At 39.2% G+C, this 17810-nt stretch overlaps 1 protein-coding gene across 4 annotated transcripts in view; it reads left to right on the top strand.

Moving 5' to 3' along the window:
• PPARG (peroxisome proliferator activated receptor gamma) overlaps positions 1–17810 on the top strand; it is a 118128-nt gene that overhangs the window by 85646 nt on the left and 14672 nt on the right. For all 4 annotated transcript variants that reach the window (XM_089678696.1, XM_089678695.1, XM_089678694.1 and 1 more), the window contains 2 exons: positions 11699–11898; positions 15331–15784. In XM_089678696.1, coding sequence (XP_089534822.1) covers positions 11699–11898; positions 15331–15784 — 654 coding nt within the window. The remainder of the gene's footprint in view (positions 1–11698; positions 11899–15330; positions 15785–17810) is intronic.

Here is a 17810-nt window from a genome sequence, read left to right as displayed (position 1 = left end):
GATCTTTCTCTATTGACTTCAGTCACTTTGCAAGTCACAGACTTGGAAAAAGTATTTAGATAAGGAGTTCTGACTTAATTTTTACCTTCCTGATCTGTATGGTAATAATGTTCAAGCCAGAACGCAAGGCACCTAGCAATATCAGGAGTTCAGCCATGGCAGGCTCCATTTTCAGTGCAATTAAGCTGGCGATAAATGACTCACTTTTTTTTTTTCGTTGAATGAAAGAAAATGACTTGATTCCTCCATCCACACACTCACTGTGGATGAGGGAATCCTGATCCTCCTATTGAGTCATTGTATTCTGACAACAGGGAGACTTCCCCGCTATTAGAATACACTGATCAGTGCTGCTGGCTATAGCCGACTGCGCTGATCAAGCAAGAAAATATGGAAGGCTTGTTGTACAGAAGTCGTCCAGTAGATCAAATTCTGTACAACCAGCCTGCCCATACATGGATCAAAATTCGTCCGGTTCAGCAGGGACGATCCCTGTATGGCCGTTTTTACTTTCTCTCGCTCTCCAAAAGGAAAACAAATAAGTATAGGGATACAATTGTATACCTTTCCTTATGAATATACAGGTTCCCTAGCTGTGATCTTTCTCTATTGACTTCAGTCATTTTGCAAGTCACAGACTTGGAACAAGTATTTAGATAAGGAGTTCTGACTTCATTTTTACCTTCCTGATCTGTATGGTAATAATATTCAAGCCAGAAGGCAAGGCACCTAACAATATCAGGAGTTCAACCATGGCAGGATCCATTTTTATTTCAGTAAAGGTTTCCTACAACATTTTATGAGATATGTTATCAGCTACACAGGAAGAGCATTGTTTTCAGTGAGTCAGTCTACTCCAAGGGGTCGAATGACTACAGGGATTAAGAATATTCTCTTAGGCAAGCCATAGATGATTTGATATCATTTTCTTTCCTGCAACCATAGGTGGAAGGAAAAAAAAATAGTTTGGACCCCCCTTGCAGCACTATTGTGTTCTGCCGGTGGGGAGCCTTTCAGGCTGGCAGAACACAATGATCACTGCAAACAGCTACAGCAGCTCACATGTAAAAAAAACCTGACAGGTTGGTCGATTGACTGATTAACATGGGCACAACTGTCCTGCCCACAAATAGATTCAATTAATCTAAGGACGGCTTTAGTTTAGTGAATAAAGTAAAGCTGTGTCATTTTTGGTATCCAATCATGTGTGGCAGACTTTAAAAAAAAACATGATTTTCCCTTGCACATGACCACTTCACTCATTGAATAGTCTCCCTCTTAGGCAGCTCATAGATTATGCAATCTCCCTTCCTTCCACTATGGGTGGAAGGAGAGAAAATCGCTCGATGGCTCAAAAATTGCTGGGGAATCCCTCCAGAAGCACTATTGTGTTCTGTCGGTAGGTAGTCTTTCCTGTCAGCAGGATACAACGATTGCTGACAGTGGCTATAGCTGCCAGCAGTGATCGCATGAAGAAAATCCAAAAGGCTGGTTGTACCTGATCAACTTCAGTACAACCAGCCTCCCTATAGATGGATCCAGTCTTGCTGGTCCCTGCTGAACTGGCCGAGATTCGATCCATGGCTGGTTCTAGTAAATCAACCCTGTAGACTTGGATTAGGAAGCAGGAAGTAGAACCTGTATATGCCAAGGTCAGCTGTATCTGCCCCCATGTACACATACAGTATACACTAATTACAAATTACAGTTAAGAGGACTATTCAGTTCCTTTAATACTGCATTAGGAAAACACCACAAAGACTGGCTGCTGAATGTTACAGAAACAACTCACAAGTACTAAAATGATCTTAAAATATCAATGTAACCTTTATTTAAAGAGCAAATATGGCTTAAAAAATGGGACCATCTTCACTCTTTGGAGTTAAAAACATAAGCATGGGTCAGAAATCCCAGAGCACCAGATGTAAACCAAGCCACAACTTCTGTAGGCACTGTTTGAGCAACCCCCTGGGATCTGTAAGCAAAGAAGGAGGGTAAAGCGGTACTTAGGGCAAAGTGTTTTGAAACCATACTTACTGTTAATGTGAACCTGTGGTTAGGCTATAAACATTCAAACATTTACATAGGCTTAGCAAGCTGTAAATGAGCTTTAAAACAATCCCTCACTCACCTCTGTAGCTGCACGCACTGTGGAGCAATTCATCCCTAAAGTTCAGAAGCACTAAAGTTGTTCTTTCAACAGCTGAGCTTAACCTGCTCAATCTTCCAGCAGTGACTCATAGGCTTCCAGCCTTCTAACCTCCTACATAAACACAGAGGAGGTGCTATTGGAGGAGGCAACAGTGGGAACTGAGCTGCTGACATATGAAATGGAACGAGATTAGTTGCTTTTGCTGTTAAATATGAGAGCTGGTGCCTGCAGCTAGATAGCTCAGTGAGGGCTTGGTTAGAGAGCATTTTATTAGTCTCTGAAAAGTGATCTGCATTGGATTGCTTTTTAGAGAGTGGTACATGAGCAGATGTAAGGCATTCAGGAGGCGATACTGACTTTTTTTTGACAGTCGAATGGGGTTTTGAAAAGGGAATTCTGCACCGCAATCACGAGCCCAGTGTTTTGCTTGCAGTTGCAGTGCATTTGTCATATTTGGCATCAGCACTGCCTGCTGAACATGACAGAGAAGATAAATTTTGCAGTGGCCTGATGTTTTGCAATGCATGTGTAGAACTTCATCTATGTTATATAAGGGTCTGGTTCATATCTGTGCACAGTGTTCAAATGCCTATCTTTACCCCCCCAAACACCGGACCACAAGTGTAAATGAGCCTCTACTGCTTGTTATGAATATGTCCCTAGCCTTACCACTGGTTCACTGAACTCCAATAAATTCTACATCTTTTGAAAAAAACCTTCAGGTATCCATCGTAACAGGTACTGGAAAAAATATTTACCTTTCTCATGTTTGATCTAAAAGATTTCCAGGTGTAATGACACGAATAGTACATAAAATGCTATCGACGTGTGTTCTGCTGTCTGCACAGATACATATCACCCTGTTTTCTAAAGCACATTCTTTCATTACTTCTTAGTGTAGCACCCTACTAGTTTAGCTAGGGGGGGCTAGTCCCAAATGATTAGACAGCAGGTGGTTAGCATCTCAGGTGTAATAGCCAGAGGGGTTAAATTGTGGTCAGGGCTGAGAGGCTTTGCAGGTCAGCCCTTCTGGAATTTCCCCTTGCTCTGAGGCTTTTGGAGGAAGGTCTTGGAGGCAGTGGGTAGATCTGAGGAGTGGTTGGCTGCACTCTTTAAGGACCTCAGCTAATTCTCAACAGAAGGCTTGGCAAGGGGCTGGACACCCTTAAAAAGTGTTGGATTCTGCTCTGTAGCAGGAGTGTGGTGGTGGGAGAGGTGTAGAGAGTTGGAGGAAGATGTGAGGCTGGATGAAGGGGGTTGCAAGGAAGCCTAGTGGGATGGGGCCTGCCTGCGAACTTGGAGCTGGAAGGGTGGAAAACGTGGAGCTCACTGGCTCCCTGAGCAAGGACCACCTGTATTGAAGGGAAGGAGCAGCCCAGCTGATAGGCATGGTAGCAGCAGCCAACCTGGAGTACAGGAGAGGATCTGATTGAGTACACCTACACCCCCTTGGCAGATAGGGGAAGGAGAACTCTGGTGGAAAACTAGATTAGCCCCCTACTAGTGACTGTACCCCTATCTTAAAGAACCAGGAGCCAGATCCCCTGCTCAGGAAAACCTCCAGATTGCTGGGTGAAAAGGAGCATTTTGTCTAGGGTCTGGGGTGGTTCATCAAGGAGATGCTGGCTAGCACTCCAACAGAGACTGTGTTGCAGAAGAGAAGCTTGTGAGTAGTTCAGGAACTTGCCCTTAGTTATCGGTTCCCTTGGGCATCCTTTACCCCCCTACCCTATCCCAGTTCTAAATCCCCTCAATAAACTGACTCTGATGCAAGCTTGTGTAGAAAATGCTGAATGCCTGGCTGTTCAGGATTATAGGAGGTCCCAAATTCATCAGCAACCCCTAAGGTGGTATTGCTACATTAGCTAGGTGTAAACTTTTGTAAACAAAATACTGCAGTAACTAATGAAATAATAATTTTAGAATTGTTTGGAATTGTAGCTTGCATACATTGATTGCACATATCTCTTATTTTCTATTTAACTTTTTTATTTGTACTTACACAATATGGTGAGAGAATGCAGATTGATTTTTTTTTTTGAGCTAACAGAATAGGCGTGGACACTTAAAAAACAATATGTCAAGCACTGATATTGCATGTTTGTTTTTAGTGATCATTTAACCTGTGAAATCACCAGAACGCTAATCGCTGTGACCAATTCATAAAGAGCGTGCTGATAATTTAGCACTAATTTGATATTAATGTGTTCCTTAAACATCCCTGTAGATCAGTATTTGGAAGGTTCGGCGACTACATACTGTAAATAGCCTCATAAAAATGTTGAGTTTCCTTGTAACAAAGAAAATCCCAACTAAAAAGGTTTGAGTTTGATTCTGACATAGGATTATATGTATACATTTGAGGGTGACAACCTCTTCAATTCCCTGTGTTTTCATTGACGAATGACCATTGTAAGACTTATTATATTTGTGAAACATTCACTATACACATTTGTCCTTCCACATTCGCCTCTACTAAGCCACAGCAACATTAGAATTTCCATACCTATAAAGTGATCAGTGGTACATTTGTTGGTGAGCTTTAAAACAATCTCTCACTCACTACAAATATATGTTGCACTCCTAAATACTTCTCAATAAATAATAATTAAATTATTACCATTAAATTAATTCAAATTATGATACAAATAACTAATAAAAGTGTATAAATACCAAAAAATATTTAAATAGATAATTTCAACTAATCAGTCTCCTCCAAATAAATATCAAAATAATTCCACATAAAATACTCCTCTAAAAAAATATTTTACCAAGTGCTCATAAATCATCTATTAGTGACGTGATGTACTTACTAATACCCTCAATTTCATTTATATTCATAATACCCTCATTTAATATAATAAAAATAATAAACCAACTAATAACCCTCAACTAAAACGCATTTAAATGATCCCCCATAAATAAAAATAACCAAATGCTCATAAATAATTAGTAGTGATTAGTATGAATCCAAATATCATCAAAATAATAGTCCCATTGAATAAACAATTGTTTATATATAGTGACTTGGTGCTTGTTGTTCTTCAATTTGTGACTTTTGTGAATCCTTCAAATAGTGAAGATGTGCGCTCATCTCGTTTGATGCCTGCAATTAGGCTAATTGCCTAATTTTTTGGTATTTATACACTTTTATTAGTTATTTGTATCATAATTTGAATTAATTTAATGGTAATAATTTAATTATTATTTATTGAGAAGTATTTAGGAGCGCAACATATATATGTAGATATTTCCAACACAGTTGTAGTTATGTGTTTCATGTTTGCGATCCTCTAGTAATTATCACACCTGTGGCTCGCAAGTCACTCTGATTCATCTACACAATCTCTCACTCACCTCTTTAGCTGCATGCACTGTGGAGCAATTCATTCCTAAAGATCACTTTTTCAACCTAAAATACATCTAAACCCAAAACCAAAAATGAAGGTTACCAGTCCATGGTGTGGCGGCTTTCTGTTTTAAAGCTTCTTTCACTTTTGTTTCCATTGGTAATCCTGCACATAAGACATTTTTCTGGGTGGCAACATGTCTAATCCACTGCATCTATGGAGGGAGCCATGGTTGTCAACCTAGGCTGCTCTCCTGATGTGTACTACATAAATGTCTGCAATAAGGCAATACTTGGTGGTGTCATTCCAGGCTGAGATGTAAAGCCCCATTGACACTCAGGATAGTAGGGATGCCAGCATAAGAAAAAACAGTGAGAATTGAACATTATAGCTTGAAATCGCCACTCGCCTTAGCCAATCCTAATATGAATGTGTACATGTGAAAGCCTCAGTCAATGTGACTCCTCGGGTCATGCCCCTTGAAATGTTTCACCCCACCCACCAGCGCTTAATCATAGGGGACTCCTATGATTAAGCCCCGATGGGTGGGGAGGAACATGTCAGGAGGCATGGCCCGAGAAGCGACATTGACTGAGGCTTTCACATGTACACATCCATGTTATGATAGCTGGTTCTCATAATGATACTTCTAAAAACTTAAATGGTGGTTTATTTTATATAGGACATGGACATGTTAGATATTAATTTGTGCAGCTGCATGCGACATGGATTTTTTGTTCGGGGGGGGGAGGGCACTTTAAAGAGCTATTGGCTCAATTCACTAAGTTATACTGCATGTGTAACTTATTATAATTATTGTTATTTGCAGCTCTAATTGCTTGCAAAATCCAGATGTTATGACTGATTAACAATAATTACAACTTTGTGAACTGAACCCTATGTTGAGTGCCATAATGCTTGTGAAACTTATACACACAAAACATTACAAAAAATGATAATATAATGGTAAAGTCAGTTGATCTATTTGCTGAGACCTTTAGTGACGAGGAAATGTAAAGGTTGATTAGAAATGATAACAAATACTGCACAGTTATGAAAACGTTCACAATGCTATAATGATTGTTCACCAGTAGGGGGCTCGCAGTAATTTCTTTGGCAAAGCCAATTGTCAGTTGGGTTTTGTTGGTAGGCTGTTCTGGTGGATGTTTATTAAAATTTGGATCAAGTTATAGGAATAAATTGCTGGATGTGACCATACTTATGCAAATTAAAAGGCCAGAAAGCATGTGATCTGATGATAAAAAATAGAATTCAGATGTTGTTATGAATTTACTGCTAACTAGTACGGATAATAGTGATTTTGCTGAACTGAAACGTATTCATATTTTTATCATCATGATTAGAAGCACTAGATCACATTTTATGACAGTCTTGCTTAGTGCTGGTTAACCTACTGTATATGTGGATTGGATGTGTTTTGAACATGACATTTATTTTATTTCAGGTACTTATATAGTGCTGTCAATTTACGCAGCACTTTACATATATTGTACATTCACATGAGTCCCTAACCCTCAAGGGGCGTACAATCTAAGGTCCCTAACTCACATTCATACATAAACATACTAGGGCCAATTTAGATAGGATCCAAGTAACCTATCAGTATGTCTTTGGAGTGTAGGAGGAAACTGGAGTTTCTGGAGGAAACCCAAGCAGGCACAGGGAGAACATGCAAACTCCAGGCAGGTGGTACTGTGGTTGGGATTCGAACCAACAACCCTAGTACTGCCAGACAGAAGTGCTAACCATTTAGCATTTAGGAGTTCCTTAAGTGCTGTGCAAACTGTTGGCCCTATATAAATCCTGTATAATAATAATAATTTAGCCACTGTGCTGCCCATGTGAAATAATATTGCCTCCTATGGTGCCTATTCACATATGTCCGGTGCACTGGCTGTGTGAATTCAGTGTGGATTGAAAAAGAGTCATGTAATATTTCTTTAGCAGTTTATATTTACTAAAATAATTGCACTGCCATGTTCTGTGTACTGTGGGAGACCAGATATAGTGAATGCAGGGTCCGGGGTTTAGTAACACTTTAACTAAAAATGGGTATCAGCTTTGACCTTAATATTGGGTATTTATGCTTCCTAGTGGGCATTCTGCTAAACTACTAACCTTACATACCTAAATGATTTATTTTGTTTCTTTTACACTTTTTAGTTATTTTCTCTATGTTTATTATTATTATTTTATGCATACATTTTTATTGTAGCCCAAATGAAGAAGAATAGTTGGTCCCCGAAACGTGATGACTGCCTTTTGTTTTGCTATTGCAATTGTTTTGCTACTTCTGTCATTATTTAAGGATTTTCACTCCTGAAACATCTGTTTAATACTTTTTTTACTTGTTTAATCTGAAACGGAAATGGCGGCACACACAAGGAGTATCATGTAATACACTCAAGTGGACATTAAGACAGTTGATAACTATATCAGGAAAAACATCAAAGATTTATAAGAAGCCCAGGAATAATTTAGCTCATCAGGCTCCACCTATTACCACAATTTAATTTTTAGGTAGACTGGCCTTTTAATATACTAGGGCAGCCTTTCATAATTATGGTTTCGGGGAAACCCTGGGGTTCCTTAAAAGGTTGGTAGGGGTTCCTTGAGCAAAAAGTAATTTCTTCTTTTCGGATAGGTAACCAATTTCTTCCTCTCAGGTAATCACTGACAACAATGATCTTTTGAGTTATCTGTAAGGGAAGATTCTTCCCACTAACCACAAATGTATAGAGCAGTGGTTCTCAACCTTCCTAATGCCGTGACCCTTTAATACAGTTCCTCATGTTGTGGTGACCCCCAACCATAAAATTATTTACCCAGTAATTATAATTCATGAGTGTCGTTTTACCTCCAATACTGCTGCTTTCAACACAGTAGCTGCTTTTAACAGAGTAGCTGCTTTCAACACAGCAGCTGCTTTCTACACACTAGCTGCTCTTTACACATCGGAAATATGTGTTTTCTGATGGTCTTAGGGGACCCCTGTGAAAGGGTCATTCGACCCTTAAAGGGGTCGTGACCCACAGGTTGAGAACCACTGGTATAGAGCATCCTTCCCAATGACCATCACGCTAATGTATTATGAGCTGTAGATATAGTAATTATTAGTAGGGGTTTCCTGAGACCAGAACATTATTTCAAGGTTTCCTTCATCTTACAAAGGTTGAGTAAGGCTGTACTAGGGTGTGACTCCTCCAATGCCCAGAAAAACCTGAAAAAAAATGTTGCACTCATAATTTAGAATATTCAGAAGGCTGATGGATAGACTATAGAAAATGATTGATTTGTTTTTCTCGAAGGCCAGTAATAACAACCAATTTATGATGAAATTTTCTGCTAAGGCAGATGTGGAAAGTGCCCTTGCTCACAAGACCCATGTAAGAGTCCGCACTGGCACAGGTCCTAAGCTTTAGGAACATAGGCTTGTTTTCCACTGTGGCTATTGCAAAATAAACAACACATGCTCAAATGACCAATAAATCATAAGATGCTTCTTGAAATCACTTTTCCTCAGACTGGCAATTTATGATGTTGCCGAGGGTAATGTTTCCTGTTTCCTAACTACAGCAATGAGCATTGTTCAGATTTATTTTATGTCTATTTTATCTCACACAAACAATTTAATTTGATTTTTTTTCAATCCTGAATTCTTTTGTATATTGTATTATTAAAAATGTATTGAAGTGCCAACAGTCAGCAGAGAGCTATAAAGGAACCTATTATGAGAAAATATGAAGACTATTACTGTCCTTTCTTTTGGTAAATGGCAGTTGCCTGGGTGTCATGCTAATGCACTTTCTTCAATAATGAAAGTTACTGACTTAAAGTCCAACTCCACTAAATTTGAAAATTGTCCCTTGCAGTGGGACTACTCCCAAACTGCAAAGGTTAGGGAGACGCACTTTACCTTACCTGATCTAACGATCCACCAGCAGATGATGTTCCCTCATGCTCCTGTGGTGGACTGTCCTTGGCATCATCACATCAAATGCAGGGCCATGGACCTGTTCAGGACTTTAGGCCGCCAGAGAATGAGGGATAAGATGCAGCGGGGACCATTCTTGCAGCATGGAGGATCAGAGGATCAGATATGTAGGTCTTGTTTTCTATGTGCCCTAGACCTAACCGAGAAATTAACCTTTGCAATGCAGGTACAGCTCCAATTGCAAAGGACTATTTTTAAGCTTCCTGGAGTTGCACTTTAAAACAAGTAGGCAGATCAGAACCTCTGACTTTTTCCTGACTTCCCTGATCAATTTACTGAATTTCGTTGTTTAAGAAAGTATTAAAACCAGGAGGTTCAGCATACATGCCAAACAGAAAGGATTTCCAGAATTAGGTCAGTAACAACATTTTGAAAAAAACAAAACGATTTTTTGGCCCCTATGGGTGAGATTTGCTACAACTGGTGCACACAGAATCTGGTGCAGCTGTGCTCAGTAGCCAATCAGCTTCTTACCTAATCTAGCCTGTTTAATTAAGCTTTGACAAAAAACCTGGAAGCTGATTGGCTTCTCTGCAGAGATTTTGCACTCTCCAATTTTAGTAAATCAACGCTATTGTGTTGTCTGAGGCCAGCACAGATGGAAGCCTGTGTGAGACATGCACTTCATCCCAAAGCTGCAACCACCCACCAACAAAATGCGGGACCCGTATGCGGGTGCCATTAATCTTAATTAATGGCATTGGAAATCGCACCTGCACTGGGAAGCTCTCTGTAGTGCGGTTTCCAGTGCGGGCTGCTTTTTCTGGAAAGGTGCAGGGACCTTTTCCCTGGATTTTGAGAGGCACGGCAGCCCATTCAAATGAATAGGCTGCAGTGCCGTGCCATGCCGTGCCGCAGTGCACAAAACCGCACTAGTGTGAATAGAGCTTAAAAGACACATAAATTATACATTTGGTTTATAAGACTTTATTTGCAGATATAGAAGGAAATCCCCCATGTTATGCTGAAATAATGCTGGTCTAAATATGAAGTATTCATTTGAGAATGTACATTTAAATTTACTGTTATGGGATAGGTTTAGCTTAAAGGTTAAGATAAGGTGCTTTTTCCCTGTATGAGCAAAGCAGGAATTCACTTGAAGGTTCAATTCACACTTGTGTTGTGGCACAGTACATGTTACCAAAATATATGGCGATGTACCTGCCCCACGAATTGCACCTGCCTCATGCCGGTCATTGTGAACACCATCCCAATGCAATTGGGGAGATTTTCTGAAACTGGTGCACGAATGATATGGTGCAATTGAGCATTGTAACCAATCAGCTGCTAGGGTTTATTGTCAACTAGCTGAACTTAGAAGCTGATTGGTTACTATGAACACCTGCACCAAATTCTGCGCGCACCAGCTTTAGTAAATCTTCCCCCATGCACAGTAAAGTGCAAACCACTACAATGCACATACATAAAAATGAGTCAGTGCATTTTTTTTTCTGCTGTAGTGCATTAGCTGCCCATTCCTAATGAATAGGCTGCCTTAACGGCAATGCACCGATAAACTGCAAATAGACCCACATAGGGTATTTGAATGCATCAGACTTGCTTTCCTTTTTCATACAAGTCAACATAAATGCAAAATCGGCTCAAAGCATCTCAGAAGCAACTTGAAGCAGCTTAGCTGCAGCCTGAAGGAGCTCTGGAATATATTAAAGGAACTCAGAAGCAGCCTAATGCAAAAATGTCAAAAAGAGTTAAACTGCAAGCCTTTATCAAGATATAAAAGGTCTTACTGAAATTCTTTACAGTCATTTTTTCTTGTTCATAATCGATCATGTGACTTTTTGTGATAGGCCATATAACTTTTCAACCATCACAAATATCTCAGTCATTTGGATCCCGTTTGGTCTGAGGTTTTAAATGTTTCACAACCTACAATTTTATATATCATATTCTTGTACAAAGTGCTGACTTTTTCCAATTATCTGCTGCTTGACACCATCGTAAAACTTAAAGACGGAATCCATCAAAGTGCGTCTACCTTGCCGTGCTCATTAAACATGCCTCTACTTTATAGCACGCAATATTGCCCAAAATGACAAGCCTTCGTATGCACTGGGCTGCATTTACTGCATATTTTATGACATCTCATTCGTGTTTTATCGCACCATGGCGACTCCTTTCGTAATAATCTCGGCCCCAGTAACACGAAAATTCTGTTTGCAGCTATCAGGTTTGGACGGATGCCTCAGGCTGAGAAGGAGAAGCTCTTGGCTGAGATTTCCAGTGACATCGACCAGCTGAATCCGGAGAACGCCGATCAACGGGTCTTGGCCAAGCACTTGTATGACTCATATCTCAAGTCCTTCCCTTTAACAAAAGCCAAGGCAAGGGCCATCTTAACAGGAAGGACAACGGACAAATCAGTGAGTGGGCGTTATGTGCATAAATCATTTACTGGGATTGCATTTAAAACAATCGTATTTTCTGCTTGCAGTATATATAGGTCTATAGAAGGTCAACTTCCTTTTGTATGTGCTACACACATCTTGGCAAATCCAGATTCATAAAGTAAGAGGTGGCTATACGGGGAAAATGTCATGTAAAAAAACAAAAATAAGTAATAAATTATTGTAATAATAACATCCAAAGTTTAATATTGGCAGTGTGCCTAAGTTTACTTGTCTTAGTACAAAAAAAGACTGCTATTTCAACCAAGCTAATTTTCTGACAATTTGAGTGTACCTAAGGCTCGGTTCACACTGCCGCTACTTGGGATCAGACCTGTGAGACCCCAAGTCGCATGACATGTGAAACCCAATGTTAGTCAATTATTAGCTCTACTGAAGTCGCTCCAACTTTAGAAAAGGTTCCTTTACTACTTCAGGGCAACTTATATCCGACTTGTGCCCATAGACGTTAATGCAAGTTGCCTCCAAGTCAAATCCTCATCTATATTGAGGTGATTTGGATCCAGCATTGCCGGAAGAGTACCAAATTAATCAGAGTAAAGCCAAGTTGCATGGCATGAAAGTCGCATCAAAGTCGTACTTAAGTTGCCCTGTAAGTCACACTACTTTCAGGTCGCAGTAGTGTTAACTGATCATAAAAGTACTCTTTGTGTCCACCAAAAACTATTATTACAGTTTGTTATGCTTGGAAAAATGTACCTTATAGATTCAGCTATAACTTTTAGCATCAGTTTTTAGAATATTATTAAAGTGGACTAATAGCATTCACTTTGAATCAATATAGCTTTATACTATTATGTTAGCATTACCAAAATTGAGGTCAGTACAAATAACTTTATTGCCACAGATAGAAAGCACTCTCCAAATGTATCTAAAGCCAAATATTGTTTTCAATAGACTTCTAGAACCTTGGAGATTATTCAGTGCTGCCTGCAACCAGGCAGCACAGTGGTTACATGGTTAGCACTTCCACCTGGCAGTACTAGGATCATTGGTTCAAATCCCAACCATGGCACCACCTGCTTGGAGTTTGCATGTTCTCCCTGTTCCTGCATGGGTTTCCCCCAGGTACCCTGGTTTCCTCCCACACTCCAAAGACATGCTGGTAGGTTAATCAACTCCCATCTAAATTAGCCCTAGCACTGTATGTGTATGTATGAATGTGAGTTAGGGACCTTAGATTGTATGTCCCTTGAGGGTTAGGGTACAATGTGAATGTACAATATATGTAAAGTGCTGCATAAATTGACAGCGCTATATAAGTACCTGAAATAAATAAATAACACCATTGGAGAGATTTGCCCTCCCTATATGTTGTGGTGTTCACTGCCCCTGTGATAGAGAGGGATGGGAAATCCAAAAAACCTTAGGTTTTGGGAAATTTCCACTCACTTCCTGTTGCATTTTCAGGACATGAAGTGAATGGACATCTCATCATTGAGAAACAGCAACATTTTTGGCTATATATACTTTAAAGTTTATTTTAGGATAAACATTAAAATAAATCTTTAAACAAAATATGGGAACAGCCATTTCGGACCTTCTTGGAAAAAGGAATGGCTATCATGCTGACTCACTAGCTTCCATACCTTTTTTAAAACATTGACCAAGTATGAAGATACTGAAAGTCAGAGAGAAATCAGACGTATCTGCACAGTAAGTTACTGGCACAAAGTATTGAAACAAAAGGACACTTTCTGTTATACTAATCATCTTGCTTCAGAACTTTGAATCAGTGGCCAGTATGCAGATTAGGCCTTCTTGCTCTTCTTTGCCTTCCAGATCTGCATATTTGTTCTATTGAAATTACTTAAAGTGGTTGTAAAGGCTCATGGTTTTTTACCTTCTGGCAGTCTGTGCATGAAGGTAAACAATCTTCTGCGTGCAGCAGTGCCCCTAATACTTACCTGTTACCTGAGTTCTCCCGGGTCTCTCCCTCATCATTGCCTGAGACACCAGCGGTATCTGAACAACAGTCAACAATTTTCCACCCAGCTCAAAGAATGTTGAGGCCAGGGAGCCATCCATTAACACAATAGATGATGCTATTTTCTTTCCTGCAACCATGGGTTGCAGGAAAGAAAATGCCTTGATTCCCCGATCAACACAGTGAGTTTTGATGAGGGAATCCATCCCACAGAGCTATTGTGTTCTCCAAGTGGGGGGTGGGCATGAAGAGCCGTCCCTGCCAGGAGAGCACAATGATTACTGCTAGCGGCTACAGCTGCTGGCAATAATCACGTGCTAAATATCTGACATGCTGTTTGTACCCAAGTTGATCAATGGATTGCCTTGGGTGCAATCAGCCTGCACATAGAGGACTGAATCTCATCCAGTCCTTGCTAAACCAGCCAAGAGTCGATTCATCTATTGCCAGCTTAAGTGAATTTTGTCCAGTTCATCAAGAAATTTGAACAGTGTATGGCCAGCTTATAGTTAGTGGATCAATGCCAGAATATTAGCATTTTTTGAATGGTAGCCGCATATTTCTTTTCCGACAATTTGTTTAATGTAATATGGTGCAAGGACACATTTTGATTTATTTTGTAGAGGCTCAACTTATCTACTGCACAACTGCTGAAATTTAAATATCAGCCATGGAAGAAGCACATTGTTCTTAGTGAGTTGGCCAAGTTATATTCTTCCATTTTGAGAAGAGCAGTAAAAAACAACCACTGTGTAGAACTGCACAGGAAGCATAGCCTGGATATCAACAAAATATTTAAATAATTACCGCGCTCCAATACCCTCAAGAAATTCAATCTAAAAGTGCACAGTGCTTATAAAGTGAGTAAATACAATCAAAAAGTGCACAGTGCTTATATTTAAAATAAGAAATGTATATTAAGGTGATAGAAAATAAATTAAAAAAAATATATATATATATATATATTTTTTAAATTAATTTATTTTCTATCACCTTAATATACATTTCTTATTTTAAATATAAGCACTGTGCACTTTTTGATTGTATTTACTCATTTTATAAGCACTGTGCACTTTGAGATTGAATTTCTTGAGGGTATTGGAGCGCGGTAATTATTTAAATATTTTGTTGATAAACACACATTTTTACCAACCACCTAATACTCACATTTTTAAATATACCTCAGTGGCTCACAAGTTAATTTGTTGTTTTTTTATAGCCTGGATTTGTAACAAGCTAATATGGCTATGTATATATATACATTTTTACATATACAAGTATACAAATTCACAGATATATTTACTAAAAATGTAAAAGAGTATAAATTCCCTTTAAGGGGACTGTTACTAGTGGCTTTTAGTTATTTGCAGTTAGAGAAGTTATATACGTAGTATATGAGTCTATTGTCTACAGTATATTGTAAAAGTATGTATTTTAATAATATGTATCTCTTTCCTCAGCCTGTGGTAATATATGATATGAATTCTCTGATGATGGGAGAGGATCAAATCAAATACCAATACTCCCTGTCACCCTATATGGAGCAAAATAAGGAGGTTGCCATTCGCATTTTCCAGAGGTGTCAGTCTCGTTCTGTGGAAGCTGTGCGGGAGATCACTGAATTCGCCAAAAGCATTCCAGGGTTTATCAACCTAGATCTGAACGATCAAGTAACTCTCTTGAAGTATGGCGTCCATGAGATCATATTTACAATGTTGGCCTCTCTCATGAATAAAGATGGCGTTCTCATTGCTGATGGACAAGGCTTCATGACTCGGGAGTTTCTCAAGAGCTTAAGGAAACCTTTTTCTGGTTTTATGGAACCGAAATTTGAATTTGCTATTAGGTTTAATGCACTAGAACTGGACGACAGTGATCTAGCCATCTTCATAGCTGTCATCATACTTAGCGGAGGTAAGATGTTCTCTGTGCTGAACACCAAATTAGTTGTATTTCTAATGGAGACAAAACTGTTTTTATTTGTTTGCCATGATGCTGTATTAAAATGATCAGTGTACTCTATGTGATAACAGGTAACATTTTGAATAGAAATCTCCCATATGCTTCAGTAAGTCAGTATATAGTGTCCATTCTCAACAAGGGTTACATGGAACCTTAGGCCTCTAGAGGCTGCTAGTGGTTCCCTGAACAGTGATGAATTGACCGCCATCTTGATGGTGCCTGCATACTGCCAGAATCAACTGCATGGCACCAGTGGGGCCTCCCCTCTTGTCTCTGAGATAGGATAACACTAACAATAAGTGAGACCTTCAATGCAGGAGGCATTCTTCACACTGACCACCAATGTAAGGAGGCAAGCATTTCTTCACAGACCGCTTACGTAGAGAGGCATTACACGGATCAACAATGTAAGGGGATCTGTCATTGTTTTCTTAAAGGCTATAATTTTATTTAATTCACTTTAATTTTGATGAAAATACTTTTGTCACATAGAACAGGGGGATATTACAAACATACACCTTGGGTGTCAAATACAGTTACAAGAAAAAGTATGTGAACCCCTTTGGATTACGTGGAGTTTTGCATGAATTGGGCATAAAATGTGCTCTGAACGTCTTCTAAGTCACAACAATAGAAGAACACAGTCTGCTGAACATAATACTACACAAACATTAGATGTTGCCATGGTTTAATTGCACATAACATGTAAACATTCACAGTGCAGGGAGGAAAAAGTATGTGAACCTTTGGACTTAATAACTGGTTGACCCTCCTTTGGCAGCAATAACCTCAACCAAACGTTTCCTGTAGTTGCAGATCAGACTTGCACAACGATCTGGAGTAATTTTGGACCACTCCTCTTCACAAAACTGTTTCAGTATAGCAATATTCTTGGGATGTCTGGTGTGAATCACTCTCTTAAGGTCATGCCACAGCATTTCAATCGGGTTGAGGTCAGGACTTTTTCTTGCAACTGTACTCTAGGTGTACCACATTCTTTTTTCTTTGTTTATTATTAGTATATCTAGTTAACACATCTAGTAAAGAGCTGTAGATGCTATGAGCTGTAGATAGAATCATTTTTGCTGGAGTTCCCTGAGACTTAAAACTAATTTCAAGGGTTCTTTTGGGATAAAATTGTTGAGAAATACTGGTACATAGGTTGCCCATCTGGTCAAAGAGTCTCTTCTCCAGCACACGGATCACAGTTCTGCAATTCAATACCTATAGTAGGTTGTGGAAGACATTATGGACTCAATAGGCAATCTTGCTGCTTCCCCCTGAACATTCCATCAGCTTTCGATTCTTAGTAAGGTTACATACTCTGGGAAAATCAGACAACAGGTCGTCTGATTTTCCATGAAGGTTCATATCATGATGTAACCAACATGGGTATTAACTTGTATGAAAATTCTTGAACAACAAAGGCAAACATTCTTTCCTGTGTGCAATTTCTATGTTTGTTGTCACCTTCTTTTGGGACAGTCTTTGCTTCTGACTATGCACATTTCTCTCTATTCGATTATTTCCATACAATTACTAAATACATTGAGCGAAAATTGGACATTGTTTTCACATACAATAAAAATTTTGGAGTTTGACCCTTTTTAAATTTTCATTTGGAACGTCTGAATCGGATTTTGAAAGTTGTGTACACAAATCAAATGATCGTTCCTCGTACAGACTTTTTCTTTTGATTTTCTTATAGTGTGTAACCAACTTTAGGTGTGCTGGCTACATTAGTTTTCTTTTTTTCAGGCTTTTTTTTTTATTTTTCACCTGGTGACCCAGCCAGTAACACATTTCCTGTTCTTGGGTGGCAGTGCTTAGTCAATATACTGTATATGTGGAGGGGCAATGTCATTTTCACCCTAGGACAGGAAATGTCTTAGAACTGCAGATCGTCTCTCTTCACCCCCATAATGTGTGTGTGTGTGTGGGAGGGGGGTACTTAGCAAGTTACAAGCTCATACTCATA

The sequence above is a fragment of the Staurois parvus genome, unplaced genomic scaffold (genome assembly GCF_062004578.1).
Source record: "Staurois parvus isolate SC_StPar_1 unplaced genomic scaffold, SC_StPar_1.0 ptg000209l, whole genome shotgun sequence".
In the NCBI taxonomy this organism is placed as follows: Eukaryota; Metazoa; Chordata; class Amphibia; order Anura; family Ranidae; genus Staurois; species Staurois parvus.
This window is presented reverse-complemented; position numbering and strand designations above follow the sequence as displayed.